Here is a 22,745-nt window from a genome sequence, read left to right as displayed (position 1 = left end):
GTTGCTCCAAGCCCCTCCAACCTGGCCTTGGACACTTCAGGGATGGGGCAGCCATAGCTGCTCTGGGCACCCTGTGCCAGGCCTCGCACACATGCAATCATTGATTTCAGGGAAATGAAGCAAGGCCGCTGCTGAGGGAGCGGGGCTGACCAGCCAGAGCAGAGCAGGGCATGGGCACAGGGCTGGACCCACCCTGGGATGTGGGATCAAAGGTGGGGAACAGTACCTTTACATGTGTCCAACAGGGTTGTGACCATCTCCTAGGCCAGGATGGGAAGCTGACAATGTCATCTGGGGGTCTCCTACCACTCCAGACACTTTCTCCTCTTCTCGACGCTTCAAGCAGGCCGCTTTTGGGTTCAGATTGCGCTCTGTGCCCAAAACAGCAAGGGAGGGGAGCAACCTCAGTCTGGTCAACAGCATCACCTCTGGCAGCAGCATCCCAGAGGAACAGTGGGGACCATGCCAGGCAGGCCTGTGTGAGGAGATGAGCTCCGTGCAGCGCTCGCTGCTGCCCAAGTCCCTGCAGGATCCTGCCAGGCCCCTGCTCGAGCAGAACCCCAGGCCCAGCTGCACCCCCCAATTCAACATGGAATCATGGAATGGTTTGGGTTGGAAGGAATAATAAAGTCTATTGTTCCAACCTCCTGCCATGGGCAGGGACACATCTCACTGTCCCAGGCTGCTCCAAGCCCTGGGCAACCTGGCCTTGGACACTTCCAGGAATCCAGGGGCAGCCACAGCTGCGCCCCTGTGCCAGGGCATCTCCATGTGCTTGTTACAGGAACCCCCAAGTGACTCAGCCAGCACTCAGAGTTGAAAATTGAATTTTCCAAAGCTGCTTAATGGGATCCAGGTGCAAAATTATATTAAGCATGAGCAGAGAGAGAGCAGCCTCAAATCCACCTCAGGCCATGGCAGGGGAGAGCTCAGCAGCCAAAGGTGCTGCTGGCGCTGCAAACACACAGCTCAGACTGAAAGCAGAGTCAGGAGAGAGAAGCAGGAGCATGCAGAGACAGGGGGAGAGACAGGCCCCGAAATGCACCTGCCAGCGGTACCATACCTCGTACTTGCTGCTCCAGGCCCAGAATGACCTGCACGGCCTGCTGCAGGATGATCAGTTTGGTCTGTGCTTTGTCCGTTTTTAAGTGCATCTGGCACATGCGTCCCAGCTCTTTAAAGGCCTCGTTAATGTCCCGCACTCGCACCCTTTCCCTGGCGTTATTGGCCATTCGCCTCTCCCGGTCCCTCAGATCTTTGTCCTCCAGTGACAAGGCCTCGTCTGTACTGCTGGGTTCATAGCACCACAGGGGTTAGTCAGGGGGTGCCACCGAGGGGGGCTCTATGTTGCCGTGCTGGAAGTGCTCCGGGTGTCCACTGGAAATGGCCCAAACGGCCTCACTTTGCAAAGCCAATTCCTCCGGGTGCTTCCCAGAGCAGCTCAGGCTGTGTCACCTCTGCAAGCCCAGGGAAGGTGCTGCCAGCACAGGGCCAGGTGACCAGGGGGCTGGACGGGCCACTGGGGGCAAGGGTGCGCATTGATGCAGCATCACCCACCAACACCTTCTACCCTCTGCAAAATTTTGCCTTCCTGTTTGTTTTCAACTGAAAACTCGAAGACTGGGGGATGCTCTCTCCCAAAAACGTCAGGTTTGTCCCCCATGGAAAGATTTTGGCAGGAAGCAAATCCTTCTTTGTAAGATTTCCTTCCCAAATTCCATCTGCAGCTTCCAATGCTGGTGTTTGGAGCAGTGGTGCTGCAGCAACAGGAGCAACCTGGCCTGGCACCCTCTTAGGGGCCAGGGCAGCATTCGGAGCAGGAGCCAGGGCTGCTCTGAGGATCAGACTTGGATGCAGACACTGAATCCAGATCTTTCCACACAGCCAAAAGCCTGCCAGAAGGGGTGATTTTTTTTTTCCAGGCACAGTCAGAAGCTCAGGGAGAGCCCCCACTCCTGACAGCACCCCAGGGATGCCTGACACAGGCAGGGATGGGAGAAGTAAAGTTGTGCTGGCAGCATCTTGAACCGTGGCCTTGCCCATCCCCTCTAAAGCCCCAATTTAAATACAGACGACCTTCTCCCCCAGAGCAAAACTTCATGCAGGAAGACACCTATCTGAGGAGGGTCTTCGGGTGAGACCTGACACTGGGACAGCCTGTGGCCTTGGGCTCCTGGGGAGCCATGTGGTGATAAGCCTTTAGCAAAGAGGGGCTACAGAGTCAGAGCCATCCTGGAGAGCCTCCAGACAGTGCAGGGCCATGTGAAGGTGGAGCAGGGGCTCCCCAGGCAAGCACTGCCTGTGTGGGACAGAGGGCTGTCCACTGGCCCTGCTACACGCTCTCCTCGCTGCCCGGTCCCTGCCTGTGTCCCCTCCTCACTGCCCCAGCTGGCACTGCCACCTCCTCTCCACACGCCCAGCACAGGTGGGGGGACGCGGCCATCCTGGCACCCGTGCCCTCACAAAGGACCCCAGATCCTTCCTCCTGCACAGGCTGGTGGCTGCAGGTCCTTGCTGGTGGCCAGTCCTGTCTGGTGGCTCCCCCAGCAGGGACAAGGCTTGGATGTCACACCAGGGCAGGACAGAGCCGTGTCCCCAGCACCAGCATGTACCACTGGCAGCTTGCACTTTGTGAGGACGGGATGCTTTGGCTGCCTTGTGCCCCTGCGGGTCACCAGCCAGCCTAAAACTCCTCAGTCTCCTCCTTTCCCTTCCTGCAGCTGCTGTGGCAGCAGGAGGATCCTGGCAGCCCCCCTGGGCACACAGGGACCTGATGGAAGTGCTGCCAGAGGGGGTGGGAGGGTGGGATTCTCTCCTGGAAAGCAGCACAAACCCAAGGAGGGGACACTGCCTGTCTGCACTATCTGCTGAGGGAGCCTGCAGGGCTCAGCCACCTCTGGCCGCCTCCAGGAATGGTTTAAAAAGGGACAAGCGTGGGAGACCAAAGTGAACACGGTGCCAATTCTGCCTAAGCCCTGCCCCACCCTCGGTCCTGCCTGGGATCCGTGAGCAGCAAGTACAAGGTAGAGTGGGACCACCGAGAGGTCACGGCTGGGGCATGTCTGTAGGAGATTGGAAAGAACAGAACCAAAAAGTAAAAACTTGAAATAAAAAAAAAAATCAAAAGGAAGGGGAAATTAAAAAAGAAGACAGGAAAAATATACATGTTATGAAAGGCAAAAAATTACAAACTGAAGAGAGGCACAAAGGACTCCAACATCAAGGCACAGCAAGGCCAGCAGAGAGGAGCACAGGCAGGCACAGCCCCCGACGCGTGTTACACAGCTCTGCAGAGAGAAAGGGGTTAACCTGCCCGGACCGCGCTGCAGGCGGAGCAGGAGCGGGGCAGGAGCGCATGCACTGCAGGATGCGGGACAAAGCAGCCACGGCCTGGGGCGGGACAGCAGGGACAGCCACCCTCGCTTCCCTCCCTGCGATGGGATGGGTGTGTGCACGCCGTGGTGCGCGCATGTGGAAGGAAGCGAGCGTGCCCTGAGGGTGTCCCGGTGAGGGCAGAGGCTGCAGGACCCCGCTGGCAGCTCCTGGCTCAGAATGCACGGTGCTCCCGGCCTGTGTTGGACACCAGTGCAGGCAGAGAGGGCTGCTCAGCCCGGGCATCCCGCTGCTCTTGCACAGCTCCTGTGGCCCCAGGGCTCTGCCAGGCGCCAGACTGGGGGACAGGAGCACAGAGCCCCATCAGGCACACCGGAGGGAAAGGAATGGGCTCTGTGTTCAGAGCAGCCCTTGGAGATGGCAGAGCTGGACCCCTCTGGGAGATTCTCTAGTGGGGTTCCTGTCACTTTGCTGGCCAAGCACTGAGCACTCCTGGCTGCGGGGAAGCAGGACATGGCACAGGCGTCCCCACAGGGACCAGCATGCAGCACACGCAATGGCAGCGGGGGACAAAGGAGAGAACAGCAGGGATGGATGCAAAAAAAGGCAAAAAAAAAAATTAAGAGGACATCAACAGCCTTGGGTTGGTCCCCAAGGCCACAGGGGAGAGAGACAGTGCGAGGCACAACAGCACGTCACAAGAGACAGACAGACAGACAGCCCCGTGCCGATCAGGTACGTAAAATATCACCACTCCGGGACCCTCACTGACCTCTAACTTGTTGCTCCAGGTTCAGTATGACTGATACGGCCTGGTGTAGGATTAGCAGTTTGGTCTGCGGTTTTTCGCTGTTTAGGTGCAGCTGGCACATGCGTCCGAGCTCCTTAAAGGCCTCGTTGATGTCACGAACCCGCAGGCGCTCACGGGCATTATTGGCGACCCTCCTTTCTCTCTCTCTCTCGGCTTTTTGCTCTGGGGGAAGAAGATCGTCCTCCTCATCCTCATCTTGACTAATGGTTTAAAATAAGAACGAGACAGGGACATTCCTCGTGTGCACTCTCAGCACTGGTCAACTCACAGACAAGAAACACACGGTGACGCACCGCGACGCCGAGCCCCCCGTGTGCCCTGCCAGGGCCTGCTGGCCCGTGCCATGCGCAGGGACATGCAGGGGCTTCGGAGACAACCAGTTACAGCTCTTCTTCTGCCTCTTTTTTGTTTTCTTTTGGTTTTAAACAGCAAAGAAAGAAACCACAATGTGATTAAGGCCTGAGCTTGTTGCCAGGAGTGTGCAGGATGGCCCAGACAAGGTGAAGGCCACCACTGGAATCCCCAGCTGGAATTTGGGAAGATGCAGCCCTCTGCCTTCAGGACAGGAGTGGGGCTGGTGCTGCCTCTCTGAGCACCATCACCCTGCTGAGATCTCCGAGCTGGTGGCAAGGCCGCAGAGCAGCCAACATGCTGAAGGACTCCACCTGAGCTACTGCCACTCCTCTGGCTGGATGTGACAGAGGATACAGGAGCCCAAAGCAGACAGCAGAGATGCCCCAAGTCAGGGAAGGGGTCAAACTGTGTCTGACTGGGGCTGAGCACTGGCTCCTTCCCTGCATGGACCCAAGTGCCCACACAGGCAGGTGGGGGATGAGGTGCATCCCTCTGCTTTAGGAGCATGAGGATGCCCTGAGGCCACAGGGACAGGAGCCAGCAGGAGGGTGGCAGGGACCCTTCCCCCTGGGGCAGTAGCAGGAGCCCAGGCTGTGTGAGACCAGACCAGGCTCCAGGGTGGGCAGGGGCTGGGGAGTCTTTGCCACAGGCTGACCCCAGGCCAAACTGGGCCAAGCCCAGTGCTTGGCAGGTCCTGGCAGCTGGACCCCAGCCAAAACACCCCTGGCCTGGGAACACAGAAAGCAAAGGGAGAGACCTGTTCAAAGAGCACCTTGTTCTGTTCCGGGAGGGTTTCAGCTCCTTCTTCTCCTCTTCTGAGTTATCTGCCACTGATGTGTTCTCCTCATCCTCCTTCTCTTCCCTCTTTATCTCACTCGTTCCTGAGGAGACGCTGCTCCGGCCCAGCCCCCCGGACAAACCTGCAGAGAGAGCAGAGCCATGTGCAGAGCTTGAGGGCCCTGACCCACAGAGAAGGCTGGGGGGGGTCCCCGGGCTCTGATCCTGCAGTGGCATCCCAAACTCATCCTGCGTTGCTGCTCCACACTTGGGGAAGATGTGTGGGTGCTGCCTCTGCCCAGCTGATGCTCCCTGTTCTCCCTCTTACTTCCAATTTGGGAACCCAACCTACACAGCAGAGCACTGGGAACTGTGCACCCACACCTGGCAGGGGGAATGGGAAAATACAGGTCAGACATTTAGGGTTAGATGGGATATTGGGCAGGAATTGTTCCCTGGGAGGGTAGACAGGCCCTGGCACAGGGTGCCCAGAGCAGCTCTGGCTGCCCCTGGATCCCTGGCAGTGCCCAAGGCCAGGCTGGATGGGGCTTGGAGCAACCTGGGACAGTGAAGGTGTCCCTGCACGTCGGAGGGGGTGAAAGGGGATGAGCTTTAAGGTCCCTTCCAAGCCAGAACATTCTGGGACTCTGTGAAACCTCTGGAAAAGGCTTCAGGTGGAAACTGCCCTGTGATGCTGCAAGGAAGCACCAGCCTTGCAGAGACATCCATCTCCTCTCAGGCTGCACAGGCCTGGGCCCAAGCCCCACAGGTGACTCCCCACAGCCCCCAGAAGGTGACCTTGAGCACAGGTGAACCCTGAGAACAGGTGAGTCCCATCTGCACCTGTGCAGAGCTGCCTTACCACTGTAGGTGTCCTGCTGCCTGCTGAGGTCTGGCAGCGAGCTGGGCTGGGATGGAAGTGTGACATGGTTGTGGAGCAAGCTGGGGTTGCTGGACAGCCCATCTTCAGGGTGGCCTCCTCCCACCTGCAGCACAAGGAGCAGAGTGAGCTTCAGGGAGGGATGTGTCACGGCCAGCAGGCAGTGGGGACATTCACCTGAGCTGTCACCCTCAGGCTCTGTGGACTGGACTGAGGCACAGCTGGGTGCTCCCCTCGCCCTCCAACCCCCGGAGCTCTGGAATGCAGGAGGGAAGAGCCAGCAGCAGCAGCTCCTCTCTGGGACTGTGCTGGGGCCACTGCAGCTCCCTGCTCTGAGCAGGAGCTGCACCCAGCCCAGAGCCCCTGTCACTGCTGTCCCCCACCCTGAGGAAAGCCCCTCTGTGCCCAGAGGGGCAAGGCCAGCACAGCAGAGAGGACATGTGTCCTGTGTCATTGACCACCACCGGGTCTGCTACCTTCCCAGTGCCACCAGAGCAAGGGACATGCCAGGAACATGAACTTGGCTCTAAAAGGGCTGGAGGCAAAGGGTGAGGGGCCCTTCTGAGCCCACAGCGCTGAGGCAGTGCCACACAGGCTGGGGACTGACAGGACAGAGCCAGCCCTGTTGGCTCCCCAGCTGGCAGCAGCCTACAGAGGACACATTCCCTGCTCAGGGAGCCTGGAAGGGGATCCCAGCGGCTTCTCTGGAGACTGGAGATGTGTCACTGTTTGCTGCAGCAGGCAGGCAGCTCTGCCAAAAATGTGCTGCTGTGGTCACCAACCTCTAGACAAGGGGGGACCCAGGTGACCTTGCATGGGACCCCAGCATCCACCTGCCCAGGGTGCCCTGGATCCATCACAGTCCCTGGAACTGGAATGAGCCCTCACACACCACAGAGGGACGTGGTGCCTGCCCAAACCATTCAGAGCTCCTGGTGACACCTGGCGCTCCTGTACCCACTGGATCCCTCTTCTCCCTGCATATCCCAGGGATGCCTTGAAGTTGTTTTGAGGGATTTTCAATCATGTTGCAGGAAAAGAAGAGCAGCTCTCTCACCACCTCTGCCTGCCCTGAGAACGGGCACAAGGGAAGGGCATGCAGAGCTTGTGCCAAGGCTGAACTCAATGTCCCCAGAGCAGCTGTGGCTGCCCCTGGATCCCTGGCAGTGTCCAAGGCCAGGCTGGATGGGGCTTGGAGCAGCCTGGGACAGTGGAAGGTGTCCCTGCCATGGCAGGGGGTAGAACAAGATGAACTTTGAGGTCACTCCAATCCAAACCACTCTGGGATTCTGTGACTCAGCTCTCCCTTGCAGGAACATGGGAAGTGACTTCTGTGCCTGTTACCCATGCAACGCTGCCAGCACCTGACTCAGGCCGGACCCCACTGAGCTATTCCTGCACCAAAGGCGATGTCCCCCTGAATGCCACGTCACACCACATGTGACACGTGTCCCCAGCGTGTCCCTGCCAGCTGCCACACTGCTCCCACACTCACCAGACTCGGGTGCCTGTTCCCCAGGGCCATGACTGAGGCAGGGAAGGCCTGGCCCAGGCTGCCCACAGCAGCAGTGTGTGCTGGTGCTGAGCCCAGCAGCCCGTGCATGTCCCCGTGGTTGCTGGGCATGGCAGAGGTCTGGCCCACGGCGTGGTTCCTCAGCACGTGGATGGCTTCATCCAACCTGTCTTCCATTTTGTTTTGCTGGAAGGGCAGGACAGAGACAGGTCTGTGTTAAGTGCCCCATCCCTGGAAGTGTCCAAGGTTGGATGGAGCTTGGAGCACCCTGGTCTAACAGGTGTCCCTGCCCATGGCAAGGGGTGGAACTTTATGAGCTTTAAGATCTCTCCCAACCCAAACAATTCCATGATTCCAATCCAGTTCCATAACTGCAATCCTACAAAGCCAGCAGCCCCCTGCTGCTCTGCGCTACAGAATGGCTGGTGGCAACCCTGGACTCAGGTGCCACAGGGCAGGGATGGGGAGAAATAACACCCCCAGCCAGTGCCATTCCCCAAAGGCACGATGGGTCACATGAGTGGAACTGCTCAGGGCAGGGAGAAACCTGCCAGGAATCCCTTGGGCTGGGCCAGACCCCCGGGATGGGCCTGGGCTGCGGCAGGGGAGGGTGCCAGGCTGCCAGGGGACTCCAGGTCAGGGATGCAGCACTCGGCTCTGTTCAGCTGCTGCTACCCAAATATCCATCCCTGGCACCCAGCTGATTCCAGGCGTTCAGGGGAGAGGGAGCCACCCAAAAATCCTTCACCACCAAGCCCAGAAGGAAGATAGAGAAAAGGAGAACCCGGAATTTTTGGTACCACTCACCAAAGTGTGGAGGCTCCCTTCGTAACTGGGAGATAAGGCACCCGCTCCGCCCGCCCGCGGCCACTGCGACGAGCCTGGGGACAAACGCAGAGCTGGGGAGCGGCCATGGCCACGGCTGCCGCTAGATGGGGCTGGAAGCCGGAACACCGCGGCAGCGCAGCGGCCACGGAGCCACGCAGGGCACTGCTCGGCACTGCTCAGCACGGCTCGGGCCACAGCAGCAACAGCCGGCCCTGCACAGGCAGGTGCCACTGCGGCACTGCAGGGCACTGCATGAGACACCATGGCCCCACATGGGCCACTGCAGCACCTCGTGGGCTACCACAGGGCTGTGAGGCACTGCATGGAGACTGTGGCACTGCGTGGCACTACGAGCTCTGCTCTGGCTCAGCTCTTCAGGCCTCGAGAGGTGTCCCCAATGTCCCTGGGCTCAGTGACTCGCTGTGACCTCAGGGCCAGGTTATGCTGCACCCTGGGCACAGGGAGCCTGGGCACCAGCTCTGCTGGGCACAAGGGACCTGTCCTGCCTGAGGGGACCAGGAAAGGGCTTTCAGCAGGTGCTGAACAGGGTTTGAACCACTGGCTGCTTCCCCGGTCCCACTGCACTTCTCCCATGGGAGGCAAGTCTAGCCACAGCCTCTCTGAGATGGGACGTGCAGGGACAGTGTCAGGAAGGGCAGGAGAAGGTCCCGGGGTTGCTGCCAGCCCTGGACTGAGGTTTTGGGGCTGACCTGGGAAATTCACTGCCTGGGAGCTCCCCAAAGCAAACCCCACCCCACTTATTCTTCACATTGTCACTCACCTGCGAGGCCCTGCGGGGACCCGACCGGGGTGGAGGGGTTGGAGGAGAAGTTATTGCTAGAGTGGTCAGGGGAGTAAATCTGCAGGGACAGAAGGGGGATGGTCAGCAACGCCACCTGAGCTAGCTGTCCCTTCCCAGTGGCAGCCACCACCTGCTGGGACCTCCCTTCCCAAACCCACAGCCAGCACAATGACCGAGCCCAGTTCCCCCATTAACCCCAGGGTCTCTCTCTGTCCCCACTGTCACGACCCCTGAGTACAGCCTCTGCTCTTCAGGATCCCTCTCAGGAGGAAGCAGGAGCTCTCAGGAATTGTTGCAGGGCCACTGTCAGCATGCCTCTGCCACCATGCAAAGATCACTGAATGGGGCAGAGGAAACTCTCTGGTGACCCAGTGAGACCAGTGCCTTCCAGTTTGAACCAGCACACACAGGGCAAAGACTACTGGGACCTGCAAGTCCTGCCACAAGGTCTGTGTAGGGTGGTCTTGGCAGAGCAGCCACCAGGCTGGGAGGGCACAGAGAAGCAGATGGGGCTGCAGGGCCACCACAACCTGCAGTGCATCAGTTTCCCCATCCACCAAAAGGTGCCAGGACTGAGATGACAGCACATGGAGAGGGGAAAACCCTCCCTCAGAGGCTGCTGTGGATTTGGGGTGCGTTTACCAAATGTGTGCATGCTCCCTGCTGGGTAGAGGGTCCCTGCAGCAGCAGGACTGGGATTGGGTCAGGACCATCCCAAACTCTCACCGAGGCCAGAGCCTTCCCAAGCGCGTCTCCGGAGCTCCCAGCTGTGGTTCCTCTGTTACCTGCCAAGAAAGACACAGATGCCACTGCCAAGTCCCCAGACTGCAGCAGGACACAGCACCCTACAGGACCTTCTTTGGGGTCACCTGCTCTGGGCTGGAAATCTTCTGCATTTAGTGCTTTGCTTGAAAATTAATTGTTTGTCCAGCTCAGAGCAGCTCGGACATGGGGCACCTTCCCTTGCAAGCCATCAAGGGACTGCAGGGACATCTCTCCAAGCCCTGGGCTGGAGGTGTAGTGCCAGCAACAGCAATCAGACATCTCTGCTGCAGCACAGCCATTGCCATGGGGCATCTCAAACCCCAACAACCACCAATGCACTGGATGAGCCCAGAGGTCTCTTCCAACCTTAATGATATTTTCATTCTGTGAATCCCAAACTTCCTTCTCCATAGAAAAACAAGTTTTTTTCTACAAATCTGTGTCAGGATCCTCATTTCCTGGGGAGCACGTGCTCATTTCAGTAACAGCTTCAGCAGGGTCAGAGATTAAAGCACTCAGGGGTTAATGTGGTACCCAAACCCAGCAGGAACATTCCCATTCTGGATCTAGGGGAGCAGCTTCTCACAGCTGTAAATCCATCCCACAACTCATCTAAGCCACAGCACCTCCAGGAGATAATACCAGAGCTGCTGGGCTTCTCCCAGATCCACCCCATGAGGTGTAAACCCCCAGACCAGCACCCAGAACCTCCCTGTGTCTCTTCCCCATGTAGGGACTTCAGGAACAGGTGAAGGACCCAAGGTGCCTGGGTGTGTTGAATGCCTCAGGCAGCAGGTCTGCACAAGCCCTGGTTTTCCAGGCTGTGGGGCGAGGGGTCACTGAGTGACTGGCCATACCCATGATGGTGTCGGTGCCGCTGATTGGGGGGGTGTGACTGGACACTCCGTACGCCGTGGGGGCCGAGGAGAAGCCGGGCACGGAGGGGAGTCCGCCGTTCACCTCTCCTGAATGCAGCTGGTAGTTCTGGCAGGGAGGGGGAGCAGGGTGAGAGGGGCTCTGGAAAAGCTGTAGGGTTCAGCGGCTGGGGCCTGGGCCCACAGCCAGGGGAGAAGGTGCCAGGGAGGTGACACGGCCACGGGGACACGTTACCATGCGTTCGTGCTGGTGTAAACTGTTGAAGCCGCTGGACTGCGGGAGCGGGGACGAGGAGCTGCTCAGCATGGCACCATAACTCGACTGGCTCATGGCACCCGGGGAACTCCACAGGTCTGGAGAGTTATGGAGTCCATCTGCAAGGAACCCAGAGCTGAGTGGGGCAGGGACAGCAGCAGGCAGCCCCCAGCCCCCAGGGGGGAACAGGTCAGCCCTGGCTGAGGGGCTGGGACCGTCCCCACCATGTCCTGCCTGTGCTGAGCATCACCCTCTGAGCAAATCAGGACAATCTCTCTGGGACAGGGACAGGAAGCCAGGAAGGGCTGGAGCTGTGCCAGGGATTGGCATGGAGCTCAGGGCAAGGTTCTTCCCCCTGCGGGTGCTGGGCACTGCCCAGGCTCCCCAGGGAATGGTCCCAGAGCTGCAGGAGCGTTTGGACAGCGCTCTCAGGGCTGCTCAGGGTGGTGCTGTTGGGGTGGCTGTGCAGGGACAGGGGCTGCACTGATGATCCCCCAGGGTCCCATTCCACTCTGGATATTGGATGATTTTGGGGCTGAATTGTGTCTCATGCACTCCTGCCCTGAGCTCCCTCCAGATGTGCAATCCCTCCCATGGTCCATAAGGGGCAAGGCTGCCCCTGCTCTGCCTGGACTGTGGAATCACAGGGCTGGCAATAACTCACCTGTCATGTAAAAGGCTCCAGGATACACAGTGTTGGGAGGTTTTGAGGGAGTATATCCAGCTGGATCCCTGCTGTAGTCATCACCTGAGTTGGATGGATACACCTGTGGGGCAGGAAAGGGGTTGAAGAGAAGGCTTTGGTGAGTCCATGGCCCCACATCCTCACCGTGGCTGCCCCCAACCCTGCACCGCTTAAACTTCAAATCTCAAACTTCAGCAGTGTTTGACCACCTCTCCCAAGGCAACAGAGCAGCAAGTGCTTCCCTCAACTGACCTTTCAAGGCCTGGAGGGACAGGACCCAGGGAATGGCTCCCACTGCCAGAGGGCAGGGCTGGATGGGATATTGGGAATTGGAAATTGTTCCCTGGGAGGGTAGACAGGCCCTGGCACAGGGTGCCCAGAGCAGCTGGGGCTGCCCCTGGATCCCTGGCAGTGCCCAAGGCCAGGCTGGATGGGGCTTTGAGCAGCCTGGGACAATGGAAGGTGTCCCTGCCATGGCAGGAGGTGGCACTGGATGGGCTTTAAGGTCCCTTCCATCCCAAACCATCTGATGAGTCCAGGAGCTTTGCTTTGATTCATCCCACAGCAGATCTGGGAGGGGAACTGGAGTAGTTCAGCCAAAGTCCTCAAAGGGCACAGCCCCATATGGAGCAGAGCAGGGAATGGGGCACACAGGACAGGGCAGAGGGTACAGGGGGCAGAGGTGAGGGCACAGTGGACAGGGCAGAGGGCATAGAGGACAAAAAGGACAGGGCACAGGGCTCTTCTCAGAGCCTGTCACCCTCCTTGGTCCTGTCACCCTCCTTGGTCCCCAGAACCTGCTCAGCTCCAGCAGAAGTTTCGACTCTGCTCCAGTTCCGTTTTCCATGGTTATAACTTTTTTCTGGGTAACCACAAAAGCCACCACTGCTGCAGTGACCCCACACTGGGGGGAATAGGCTGGGCAGTGGCAGTGGGCACCTGTGTGGCCTTGGGACCCCCCTGTGCCAACCCTGCCCTGTGCCAGGCAGGGCTGGCACAGCTCCTACTCAAAGCCCTCAGGTAAACCAGGCTGAGGGGAAACTGAGGCATGTGGGGCTGAGCAGCCCCTCACAGCCATTGTCACAGGGGAGGGACAAATCTCAGACAGCCAGCCCTCACACAGCTCTTGGGTCAGATTTCTGCAGCACTGCTCAGCTCTGTGATTTAACAGCACATTAAGCAGAAGAAAAAGCTTTTCCTTCCCTTCTAAATTAACCAAACCCATCCTAGAAAGCCCTGACCGAAAATCAGCTTCTGCCAGGACGAAAACAGACTTTTCTTTTTTTAAAGAAGAAATTCGACATGCAAAGAAACCGAAATGGCATTCAAAGAAACTGAAATAGCTCTCAGATGATGTGAGAACTTTTGTCACAGGTTATTTTCATCTCCTTTGATTCATTCTGAAACTGATAATCTTTTTTTTTTAATCCAGACGAAAGCAGAGGTGGGGCAGGGGCCAGGCTCTGCCTGGCACACACAGTTCTCTTTGGGAAGGAAACTTGCCTGAGTTTCTTTTTCCCCACAGCCAGCTGCTCCCTTCCAGCCCTTGTCCTCACCAGTAAAAAGGGACAAAATTGATGGTGGGGAATAAAAGCCACAATCAGAGAATCCTTAAGGTTGGAAGAGACCTTTAAGATCATGAAAGCAGCAGCACCACCAACCATGAAAGCAGCAGCACCACCATGTTCACCACTAACCCATGTCCTCAGGTGCCACATCCACATGTTTTTTGAACAATTCCAAGATGGTGACTCCACCACAGCCCTGGACAACCTGCACCAGACTTCTTTTTGCTTAAAAAAACAACCCCAAAGCCCCCCAGAAATCCAACAAGGGTCAGTGGGGCTGGGGAAGGGTCTGGAGCACCAGGAGAGGCTGAGGGAGCTGGGAAAGGGCTCAGCCTGGAGCAAAGGAGGCTCAGTGGGGACCTTGTGGCTCTGCACAACTCCTGACAGGAGGGGACAGCCAGGGGGGGTCGGGCTGTGCTCCAGGGAACTCCCTCCAGAGAGAACGGCCTCAGGCTGGGCCAGGGGAGGTTTAGATTGGATATTGGGGAAATTTCTACACAGAAAATGTTGTGAAGCATTGGAACAGACTGCCCAGGGTAGGAGTGGAGTCACCATCCCTGAAGTGTTCAAACAATGTGTGAATGTGGCACTTGGGGACACATGTCAGCAGTGGCCTTGGCAGTGCTGAGGAACAATTGGACTCTGTGACCCTTAGAGGGCTTTTCCAACCTTAATGACTCTGTGAGTCTACAGAGAACTCGTAAAATAAAGACAAAAAAAAGAGAGAGGGGGAAGGGTGAATTCTGACAGACACTGGCAGCTGCCCTTTGTCCCTTGCTCAAAAAAGAGAATTCCAGGCCCTGGTCCCCAGGATGCTGTGGGCAGAGGGAGCCGTGCATGGGCTGGGGGGGTGGGGGAGGCACTGCAGAACGGGAATGCAGCAAATTGACTTTTCCTATAATTTGATTAAATAGCGGGAGCAGGACAGGGAATGGAGTGCAGCACGTCTGAGAGCCCCACACCATCTGGCAGGGGCTGGCTCGGGGCCAGCGCCCGGCAGCTGCACCAACAGCCTGGCCAGGAACCCACGGAGAAAACAACGGCCAGAAAATGGCTGGGATGGAGGGACCAGGGCGGCAAAGCAGGAGAAATTCACCTTGCTGTGTGCCCACCCTGCTCCAGCACCCCTGGAACATCTCCTGCTGGATCCTGGGGGGCCAAGTTTCAGCACATTCCTGGCCCTGACCTCCTTGTTCCTTTTGCAGTCCAGCACAGGGGAGGCTGTGAAAAGCCAACTCTGAGCACAGAGCCAGGAGCCGTGTGCGGGCATGGCGGGGCCAGGCTGGGCGCTGCAGGCAGCTGGAAATCAGGGCCAGGCCCCGCTCCCAGCCCCAGCCCCCGGCCCCAGCCCTCAGGCCGGCGGCCCCGGGGACCTCCAGGTGAGGTCATTTCCTCCGGTGAAAATTTGCCAGCGTGGCGAGAGCCGCTCGAAAAGCCCCAGTGCTGGGATTCGCAGCACTTTGTGGTCTGGGGTTGTTTTTCCCTCCCTGTTTTTCTTGCTTAAATGCAGGAGCTGGGGTGGGACTTTGGCCACACTGAGGCTAAACAGAGCAGTGACCAGACAGGGAATGCACAGCCTGAAACAGCTCCCAGGCACTGAACTCGCTGTGGCAACAAAATCCTGCAGGAACCAACTTGCACAAAAACCCTGCCCAGGTTCCTCTGGCACCGCAGCCGATGTGGGGCCACATCCAGCCCTGGATCCTGGGCCCAGACACAGCAGCCCATGGTCAGGAGCCCGAGAGATGCAGGGAGGCTCCAAGGGGTTCCATGTCTTGAGGGCAGTCCCAAGCCAGCACCTACTGCATAGAATCATGGAATGATTTGGGTTCAGAGGGACCTCAAAGCCCACCCAGTGCCATACCTGCCATGGCAGGGACACCTCCCACTGTCCCAGGCTGCTCCCAGCCCTGTCCAGCCTGGCCTTGGGCACTGCCAGGGATCCAGGGGCAGCCCCAGATGCTCTGGGCACCCTGTGCCAGAGCCTCTCCACCCTCCCAGGGAACAATTCCTGCCCAAGATCCCATCCAGCCCTGCCCTTCAACTCCTTGAGCCCCTTTGGGCCCTGCCAGGGGCTCTGAGCTCTCCCTGGAGCCTTCTCTTGTCCAGGTGAGCACCCCCAGCTCTGCCAGCCTGGCTCCAGAGCAGAGGGGCTCCAGCCCTCGGAGCAGCTCTGTGGCCTCCTTGAGACAGAAGCACTGAGCCCAAGGGCCCTGGCCTCCCAGCACAGCTCCTCTGTGCCCGTCCCTGCCTGGCATCGCTGCTCACACCCCCTGAACCGCTCTCACTGCCTTTGGCATCACTCCCTGCTCACCCACCCACCCTCAGCTCCTGCAGCCGCTGACCTCGGCGAGTTTTCAAAGCAGCTCGGGAATTACAGATTAAAGCACTTCATTTGAATAAGATGCTGATTAACCTATTTATTTTGCACCGGGTCCAGCGATAACACGGGGCGGGCTCCTGCATGGGTGAGTCAGACAAGAAAGAGCCTTTGATCCGCTGCCTTTGAGGCCACTCCTGCCTCACACTTCTCCTGCTGCCTAGGCACAGATCTGTCTCCCCAGGTGTGAAAGTTCAAAAACAAACCAGGAAGCTGCAGCTCCCAGCACAGGGAGGGTGAGGGAAAGAGGCAGAACCAGACCGTGCTCTGAAAACTGGAGCTTTGGCATCAAGGGGCAGCTGAGGCAACAGCCAGGGCAGAGACAGAGATTTAGGTTGGATGTTGGGGAAAAATTCCTTCCTGGCAGAGGTTTCCCACAGAAGCTGTGGCTGCCCCTGGAAGTGTCCAAGGCCAGGCTGGATGGGGCTTTAACACCCTAGGACAGTGGAGGGTGCCTCTGGCCATGGCAGAGGTGGCACTGGATGAACTTTAATGTCCCTGCCAAGCCAAACCATTCCACAATCCTATGAAAGGCTGGAGTGCAGGAGTCACTCAGACACAGGGAAGGGGCTGAACTGTGGCAAATGCCAAGCAGCTCTTCCTGTGGGAATCAGGGCCCTCCAGGGCTCTGCCAGCAGGATGGGCCAAGCCTCAGTACTTTGAAATTTGAGGCCAATAAAGGCCATTTGTTGGGGCGATGTTTTCCCCACATCGACTGGGGTTTAAAGCTCCAAATTTCCCACAGAAACTCGAGGCAGTGACACAGATTGTGACTCAAGCAGGTTTTCCCTGTCAAAACACACACTCTTGGAGCAGGTTTCTGCCTCACGTGGATCCACACAGACCCTCCAACACTCCCAGGTCTGCGAGCCCAAGCTGGCAAGGCCTTCCCTCCCTCTATCCTCCAGAACCAGCACATCGGGGTCCAATCCCAAAGGCAGAGCCTGTGGTGCAGGTTCCAGCTGTGCACCAGCAGCCAGGGAATGCCACAGCAGGGATTTCCCCCAGGGATGGGGGTGTTCCCTGGGGAATGGGGCAGCGTCACACCGGCTTTGGCAGAGACTGAGGGCACGTCTCCAGCACAGCCCCGGGCTGGGGACGGAGCCCAATGGGACAGAGCCGTCCTCCTCCAAGCACGCAAACATTCCAACCAGGAATGCAGCCCCGGCCGCCAGACAGCTCCCGTGTTCCTGCAGGAACCCTGCAGCCCGCTCCAATTAGCTTTCCTGGAGATCCCATTACTTGCAGCCACAAAGACATTGTTCAGTTTATTCCCCTGGAACACCCGCGGGAGCAGGGATAGTGTATTCCTGCAGGCTGCTCAGCTTTCCTATAAAGCAGCGCACACCTGGAGCGGGCTCAGCTGCCTGCCCCCAGCGCAAGTGCGAAACCCGAGCCCGCGGTGTCTCCTTTCACCCGGACATAGCGGCAAACACAGCCCGGGCTGCGGGCCACGGGCCACGGCTCCTTCCCGGGAGGTCCCCATCGCTTCCCTGTTCTCCCGCACGGGAATTCCCTTCCCCATCCCGCTGCAATCCCAGCCCGCGATGCATGCAGGGTCCTGGTTGCCGGCGTCTTTAGTTTGGGAGAAATCCTGCAAAGTTTGTGAATTTTTAGATTGGCACCCCAGTGTGGGCCAGTGCGAGTGGCCCCAAATTGAGGCCATTTTCCATGGGAAAAAGGATAATTTCCCCAGGGTCTGGGTATCAGCTCAGAGGTGGCTTTTGGGGCTCTAACAGCAGGCAGGGTCCTAGCTGCTGGCAGCTTTGGTTTGGGAGAAATCCTGCAAAGTTTGCAGATGTTGCCATCAGCAGCCCACTCTTGGCCAGTTTGGGGCTGCAGGCACCCAGCAGTTTTGGGGCACAGGGAGCAGGGATGGTTCCCAGGGCACGGGGAATGGGAACACCCTGCTGCCACTTACCGAGGAGGGGAGTCCAGGAGGCACCTTCCGAACCTTTTTGGGCTGTCCATCTGCGGCAGACAAGAGAGGATCTGAGTTTTCAAGGGGGTTAGAGGGTGGGGAAACGAGCTGCAGCAAGTCTCTGGGGTTGGAAACTGCAGGTACAGAGAGGGCTGAGATCCCAAATGTCCCATGGCCGAGGAAGCACCAACACTGAAAATGTCCAAATCCTCTCCAAATCCTGCCCGCTCCCTTTGGGGGCAGGTTTCACACCCACACAGATCCCAGGACAGGAAGGGTTTGTTGGGAGAGACTGAGCCCATAAATATAACAACATTTAATGTTATAACCCCTCATTGGGTTTTTTTTTTGGAAACACTTTTAACTTGAAGTGGGTTTGTGGAGAGAAGATGCAGAAAGGGAACACATACAGGGCTGGGCTGTATTTTCATTTGCTTCCTACACAGGGATAGACTTGAGAAAGCTTTACTGCTGCAGGAGGCAGGAATGTGCTTCCCAGGGACAGACCCCAGCCCATCCCTCCAGTTCCAGCTCTAGAGGGGACACAGGGTCCTGGGGGAAGGGGACAGTTCAGGGAGGTGGTGGGGAAACATCCAGAAATGGCTCAAGGGGATGCACTGGCTAAATTTTTTTAAAACATCTGTTTTTCATAATTATTATTTTTATAACAATTTCCATAATTAATTTTTATTAATTTTCATAATTAATTTTTAATTTTTTTCATAATTAAGGAAAGCCCTGGCTGAGGGTGCAGGGTGCTAACACAGCAACCTGCCAAGCCAGGAACTCTGCTGAGATGTATCTCCAGAGCAGAAATTCATCCCACAGAATCATTTTCTAGGCTGAAGTGGCAGCACCAGAGTAGGTGCCCTTTTCTGAAAAGCACTGAAAAATGCACCCATCACTGGGTCACTTCTGGTTTCACTCGTTGGGGAAAGCCCAAAATAGCAGCAGGAAAGTGGCTCTGGAGGGTGCAGGGGGAACTGTGACGAGAAACAGCAGTTCTGGGGAACTGGAGCTTGTGTTCCCTCTGAAGTTAAACTCACACCTGACTCCAGCCTTTGGTAAAAGCTTATTCCCAGCTCGGAATAAGACACGGGCAAGCCCTGCTTGGGAACAGCAGAGCGGGGAGGGAGAGCTCCTGGAGCAAACAATCCCTGGGTCCCAGGCACAGCTCCAGCACCTCCTGCTGCCTCCTACACCCTGCTCCTGCCAGTCCTGCCTGCTGCAGCTCCAGGAGGGCCAACAGCCACAGAAACAGCCTCCTCAGCAGCCCAGGGTTTGCTAGGAAGGACTAGTGATGTGCAGTGTGGCTGGAGGTGTTTTTACAAGAACCTCAAGCCATTTGCTGCTTTCAGCTAATCTGGCATTTTCCAGAAAGAGGGAAATTGTACCTGACTCTGAGCTCCCCTTTTCTGAGGTTAGATATCTCTCTCTATATATAAAAGAGATATTTATATGCATTCCCTCCTCAAAAAAGAGCAAGCACCAGATTCATGCCAGGGCCACACATGGCAACATCAGTCCCTCATTCCCAGCATCAATGTCCTCATTCTTAAAGGCAGGTCTGACGAGGGCACCTGCCCAGGTGGCATGGTGGCACCCAGGGGACACACAGTCAGTCACTCACCTATGCTGCTCTCAGCACCTCTCCTGCGAGGATTGTTGGGGTAAGAAAAATACTGAGACCCCCCTTTGCCCCCAGTGGGGGAAAGCGTGCTCGGGCTGGCGATTCCCATCTCGCTGGGCAGGAAACCAGGCTGCAAACAAGGAGAGAGAAAAGCCCTTCCATGGAATTACACTGGAAAACGACTCACTGGGAGAGAACAGAGCTGCTTTGAGCCACCTTCACACCAATTCAGCTGAGGGGAAAAATAAACACGAGCCAAGGGGCCAGGAGGGAAAGTAAATCCGTAAATATGGGGGTGGAGGTGTGGGAATAGGTGTGGAGGAACAAAAGAGGCTTTGAGCTTGTGCTTTCCTGCTGGACCCCAGCAAGGAACCTCTGCAAATCAGGGATGCAAACCAGCAGGTGCCATGGTGGGGGACATTGTGGTCCTACAGTCACCTTGTAGGTGCCATGGTGGGGGACATTGTGGTCCTATGGTCACCTTGCAGGTGCCATGGTAGGACCAGTGTGGTCCCATGGTCACCTTGCAGGTGCCATGGTAGGACCAGTGTGGTCCCATGCTCATCTTGGTGTCCAGGAGCACAGCATGAGCCCCATGTCACCAGCCCATGTGGTGGCCAGTGCCGTGGAATGGCGCTGCCACTGCTCAGGGTGGTTTTCTCATGAGTTTAATCAGGGAAAAGCCAAATCCCTCTTTGTAAAGCCAGGAAACTCCTCCCTCTGTTTATCCCAGCTGACCTTGGGCACGCTGGGAAGCAGCAGAGCCAGAGCCCAGGGTGCTCCCTCCTGGGATGGAGCCTCTCTTCCAGCACTGCCTCTCTCACCTCAGGAGGAAGTTCAGTGTATTTACATGGAATTGCACAGGGCTGCCAAAGGGCCCTCAAGTCCCAAAAGCTCAGCTTTGACCCATCTTCCGAGGGCAACACATGGAAATAAAGGAGGATTTCAGGCTTTTGAGAAACTGGAAAAAAACCCCTTTGCTTTCAAACTCTGTCTCCTCCAGAAAGGGGTCAGGGAGGGAAAGAGGAGCTCGTGTGTTCACAGCTGGTGACATTCCTGCAATCTGTTCCACTGCTCAGGTTTCCTCTGCTCCGGAGCCGCTCTGTGCGCGGCCAAGGAAAGCACCCGGAGGGATCCCGGGAGCTGCTGCCCTGCTCCTCCTGCAGACACACTGGGACTTTGAGCAATTTCCCAGAGAAAGGGGTTTTCTTCTCATTTCCTCTGCCTGGGGATGCCCCAGGAGATGGTTCGGGGTTAAACAAAGGGGAAATGCCCTGCCAGCTCTACCCTGCCAGAGCAGGGCATTTTTGGGCAAGAACCTGATCCGCATCCAGGGCATCTCCACCAGACAATTTTTCATCTTTTCAAAAACAAAACAAAAAAAAAGAAGTCAACCCCCCCCTTAGTCCTCCAAACTGGAGCCAGAAGCGACAACTGCTCTGGGGGCCACAGAGGCTCCATTGGCCTCCCCCCACCCCCACAAGGGGGTTTTGTCTCCTCTCCACCTCAAGTGGGATTTGCCACCCGATCCCAAGCCCTGTGTCCGCCTCTCCCGGGGCCTCTCCCGGCCATTTGCCCCCCCATTTCTGTTACCTTATATTCCCCCTCCTCCACGAAAGCCCAGCAAAACCATCACATCCAAAAGCAACACTTGGCACCAGGCCCAGTTTTCTTTGAGCAGCTTCAGTGGTAAATGAAATCCACTCTGGCACAGCCAGCACAGCTGCTCCAGCAAAGGAAACATCCTCACTTCAGAGAGGAGGAAATTATGACAAATTTGTGTAAAATTAAAACATGTAATATGTGTGTGTGTACATGGATAAAATAAAAGCTGTCCAGCCAAAAGCTCCTCCCTTGGCTCTAGTGCTGGGACTGCTTCCCCAGGGCCAGGCTGGGCACTGAGGGGGCACTTGGAGCCACACATCAAAGGGAGGTGCTCACTCCTTCCCGAAAAACTATTTCTGGATGCTGCTGGCAGCAGGGGAGGTTATCTCAGGGCTGCTCTGCTGTGTTCCAAGCTCAGATTGACACCTTTGGTATTCCCCACAGGAAGCAAAGCTGTTGCCCCCAGCAGAGCCCTGGGGTTCACATGGGGTGACCCAACAGGGCTGGGCTGTGTCTGCAAGAGGTGGCTCTGGTGTGCTGGGTCCCTTCCAGGATTGTGGAGATCATGGAGTGCCAGAAGGATTTGTGTTGGGAGAGACAAAGTTCATCCAGTTCCATCCCCTGCCATGGCCAGGGACACCTTCCATCATCCCAGGCTGCTCCCAGCCCTGTCCAGCCTGGCTTTGGGCACTGCCAGGGATCCAGGGGCAGCCCCAGCTGCTCTGGGCACCCTGGGCCAGGGCCTGCCCACCCTCCCAGCCAACAATTCCTGCCCAAGATCCCATCCAGCCCTGCCCTCTGGCAGTGGGAGCCATTCCCTGGCTCCTGTCCCTCCATGCCTTGTCCCCAGTCCCTCTCCAGCTCTCCTGGAGCCCCTTCAGGCCCTGCCAGGGGCTCTGAGCTCTCCCTGGAGCCTTTTCTTGTCCAGGTGAGCATCCCGAGCTCTCCCAGCCTGGCTCCAGAGCAGAGGGGCTCCAGCCCTGGCAGCATCTCCATGGCCTCCTCTGGCCTGGCTCCAGCAGCTCCACGTCCTCCTGATGCTGGCCCAAGGCTGGACAGAGCTCCTGCTGCATGCAGGTCCTGCACCAACAGCCCCACCATAAAACCAAAGCTCCACCTGACAGTCACTCAAATGAGGAGTAACATTAACAAAATGAGTGAGGCTGAAGAAGATTGGGAAAGAAGTGAGAGGCTGCTACAACCAACATTTTCCAACCTCTGACAACTCCTCTGAGCCAGCAGCACACAACAATATGAGCCCCCAACACTCCACAGAGGTTTTGGAGCAGAGCAGAGGCTCCCAGGACCTCGTGCAAGGAGATGAGATGGAAATCCAGGCTGGTTTCATTACCAGACTCTCACTCTCGGGAGCCAGTAAATGAAGCAGAAAATCTCACTGCATTTTATCATTACCTGATTTAGTCCTGGCATCCCTGTGTCTCTTCCAAACGTGGAGTATGAGGCTCTTTCACTGCTCTTCCCTGCAGAAGGGGAAGAGAAAAGACAAGGTTTGGGGTAAGAAGGAAGTGAAGGGTTTTTTTTTTTGCCCTCAGGCACCTGGATCCTGCCAAGGGACAAATCCTGTTCCCATAAGGCAGCTCACCCTGCCCTCCCATGAAGGGACAGCCTGAAAAGCTTGTAGTAAAGCAGGAGCTGCTTTAAGTTCACGGAGAGCAGGTCCAAAACCACCAAAAACCCAGAGCTGCAGTGGCACAGAAGAGTGTTTGTGGCCATGGAAAGTGGCAGTGTCAGCCCCCAGCCA

At 57.2% G+C, this 22,745-nt stretch overlaps 1 protein-coding gene across 8 annotated transcripts in view; it reads right to left on the bottom strand.

Annotated features, from left to right (window-relative positions):
* Nucleotides 1–22,745, bottom strand: part of TCF3 (transcription factor 3) — an 82,192-nt gene that overhangs the window by 6,987 nt on the left and 52,460 nt on the right. For 4 of the 8 annotated variants that reach the window (XM_050986040.1, XM_050986041.1, XM_050986044.1 and 1 more), the window contains 14 exons: nt 22,397–22,464; nt 19,379–19,508; nt 17,749–17,798; nt 11,859–11,961; nt 11,174–11,313; nt 10,921–11,047; nt 10,025–10,083; nt 9,278–9,356; nt 8,476–8,549; nt 7,651–7,854; nt 6,138–6,261; nt 5,271–5,418; nt 4,106–4,344; nt 227–371 (listed from right to left, as the gene is read on the bottom strand). In XM_050986040.1, the coding sequence (XP_050841997.1) occupies nt 229–371; nt 4,106–4,344; nt 5,271–5,418; nt 6,138–6,261; nt 7,651–7,854; nt 8,476–8,549; nt 9,278–9,356; nt 10,025–10,083; nt 10,921–11,047; nt 11,174–11,313; nt 11,859–11,961; nt 17,749–17,798; nt 19,379–19,508; nt 22,397–22,464 (1,688 nt within the window). In that variant the 3' untranslated portion in view covers nt 227–228. Of the gene's footprint in view, nt 1–226; nt 372–1,063; nt 1,291–4,105; nt 4,345–5,270; nt 5,419–6,137; nt 6,262–7,650; nt 7,855–8,475; nt 8,550–9,277; nt 9,357–10,024; nt 10,084–10,920; nt 11,048–11,173; nt 11,314–11,858; nt 11,962–17,748; nt 17,799–19,378; nt 19,509–22,396; nt 22,465–22,745 lie in introns of all 8 variants that reach the window. The other 4 variants (XM_050986042.1, XM_050986047.1, XM_050986043.1 and 1 more) reach the window with 3 other exon arrangements.

Source organism: Serinus canaria, chromosome 28 (assembly GCF_022539315.1).
Source record: "Serinus canaria isolate serCan28SL12 chromosome 28, serCan2020, whole genome shotgun sequence".
NCBI lineage: Eukaryota > Metazoa > Chordata > Aves > Passeriformes > Fringillidae > Serinus > Serinus canaria.
This window is presented reverse-complemented; position numbering and strand designations above follow the sequence as displayed.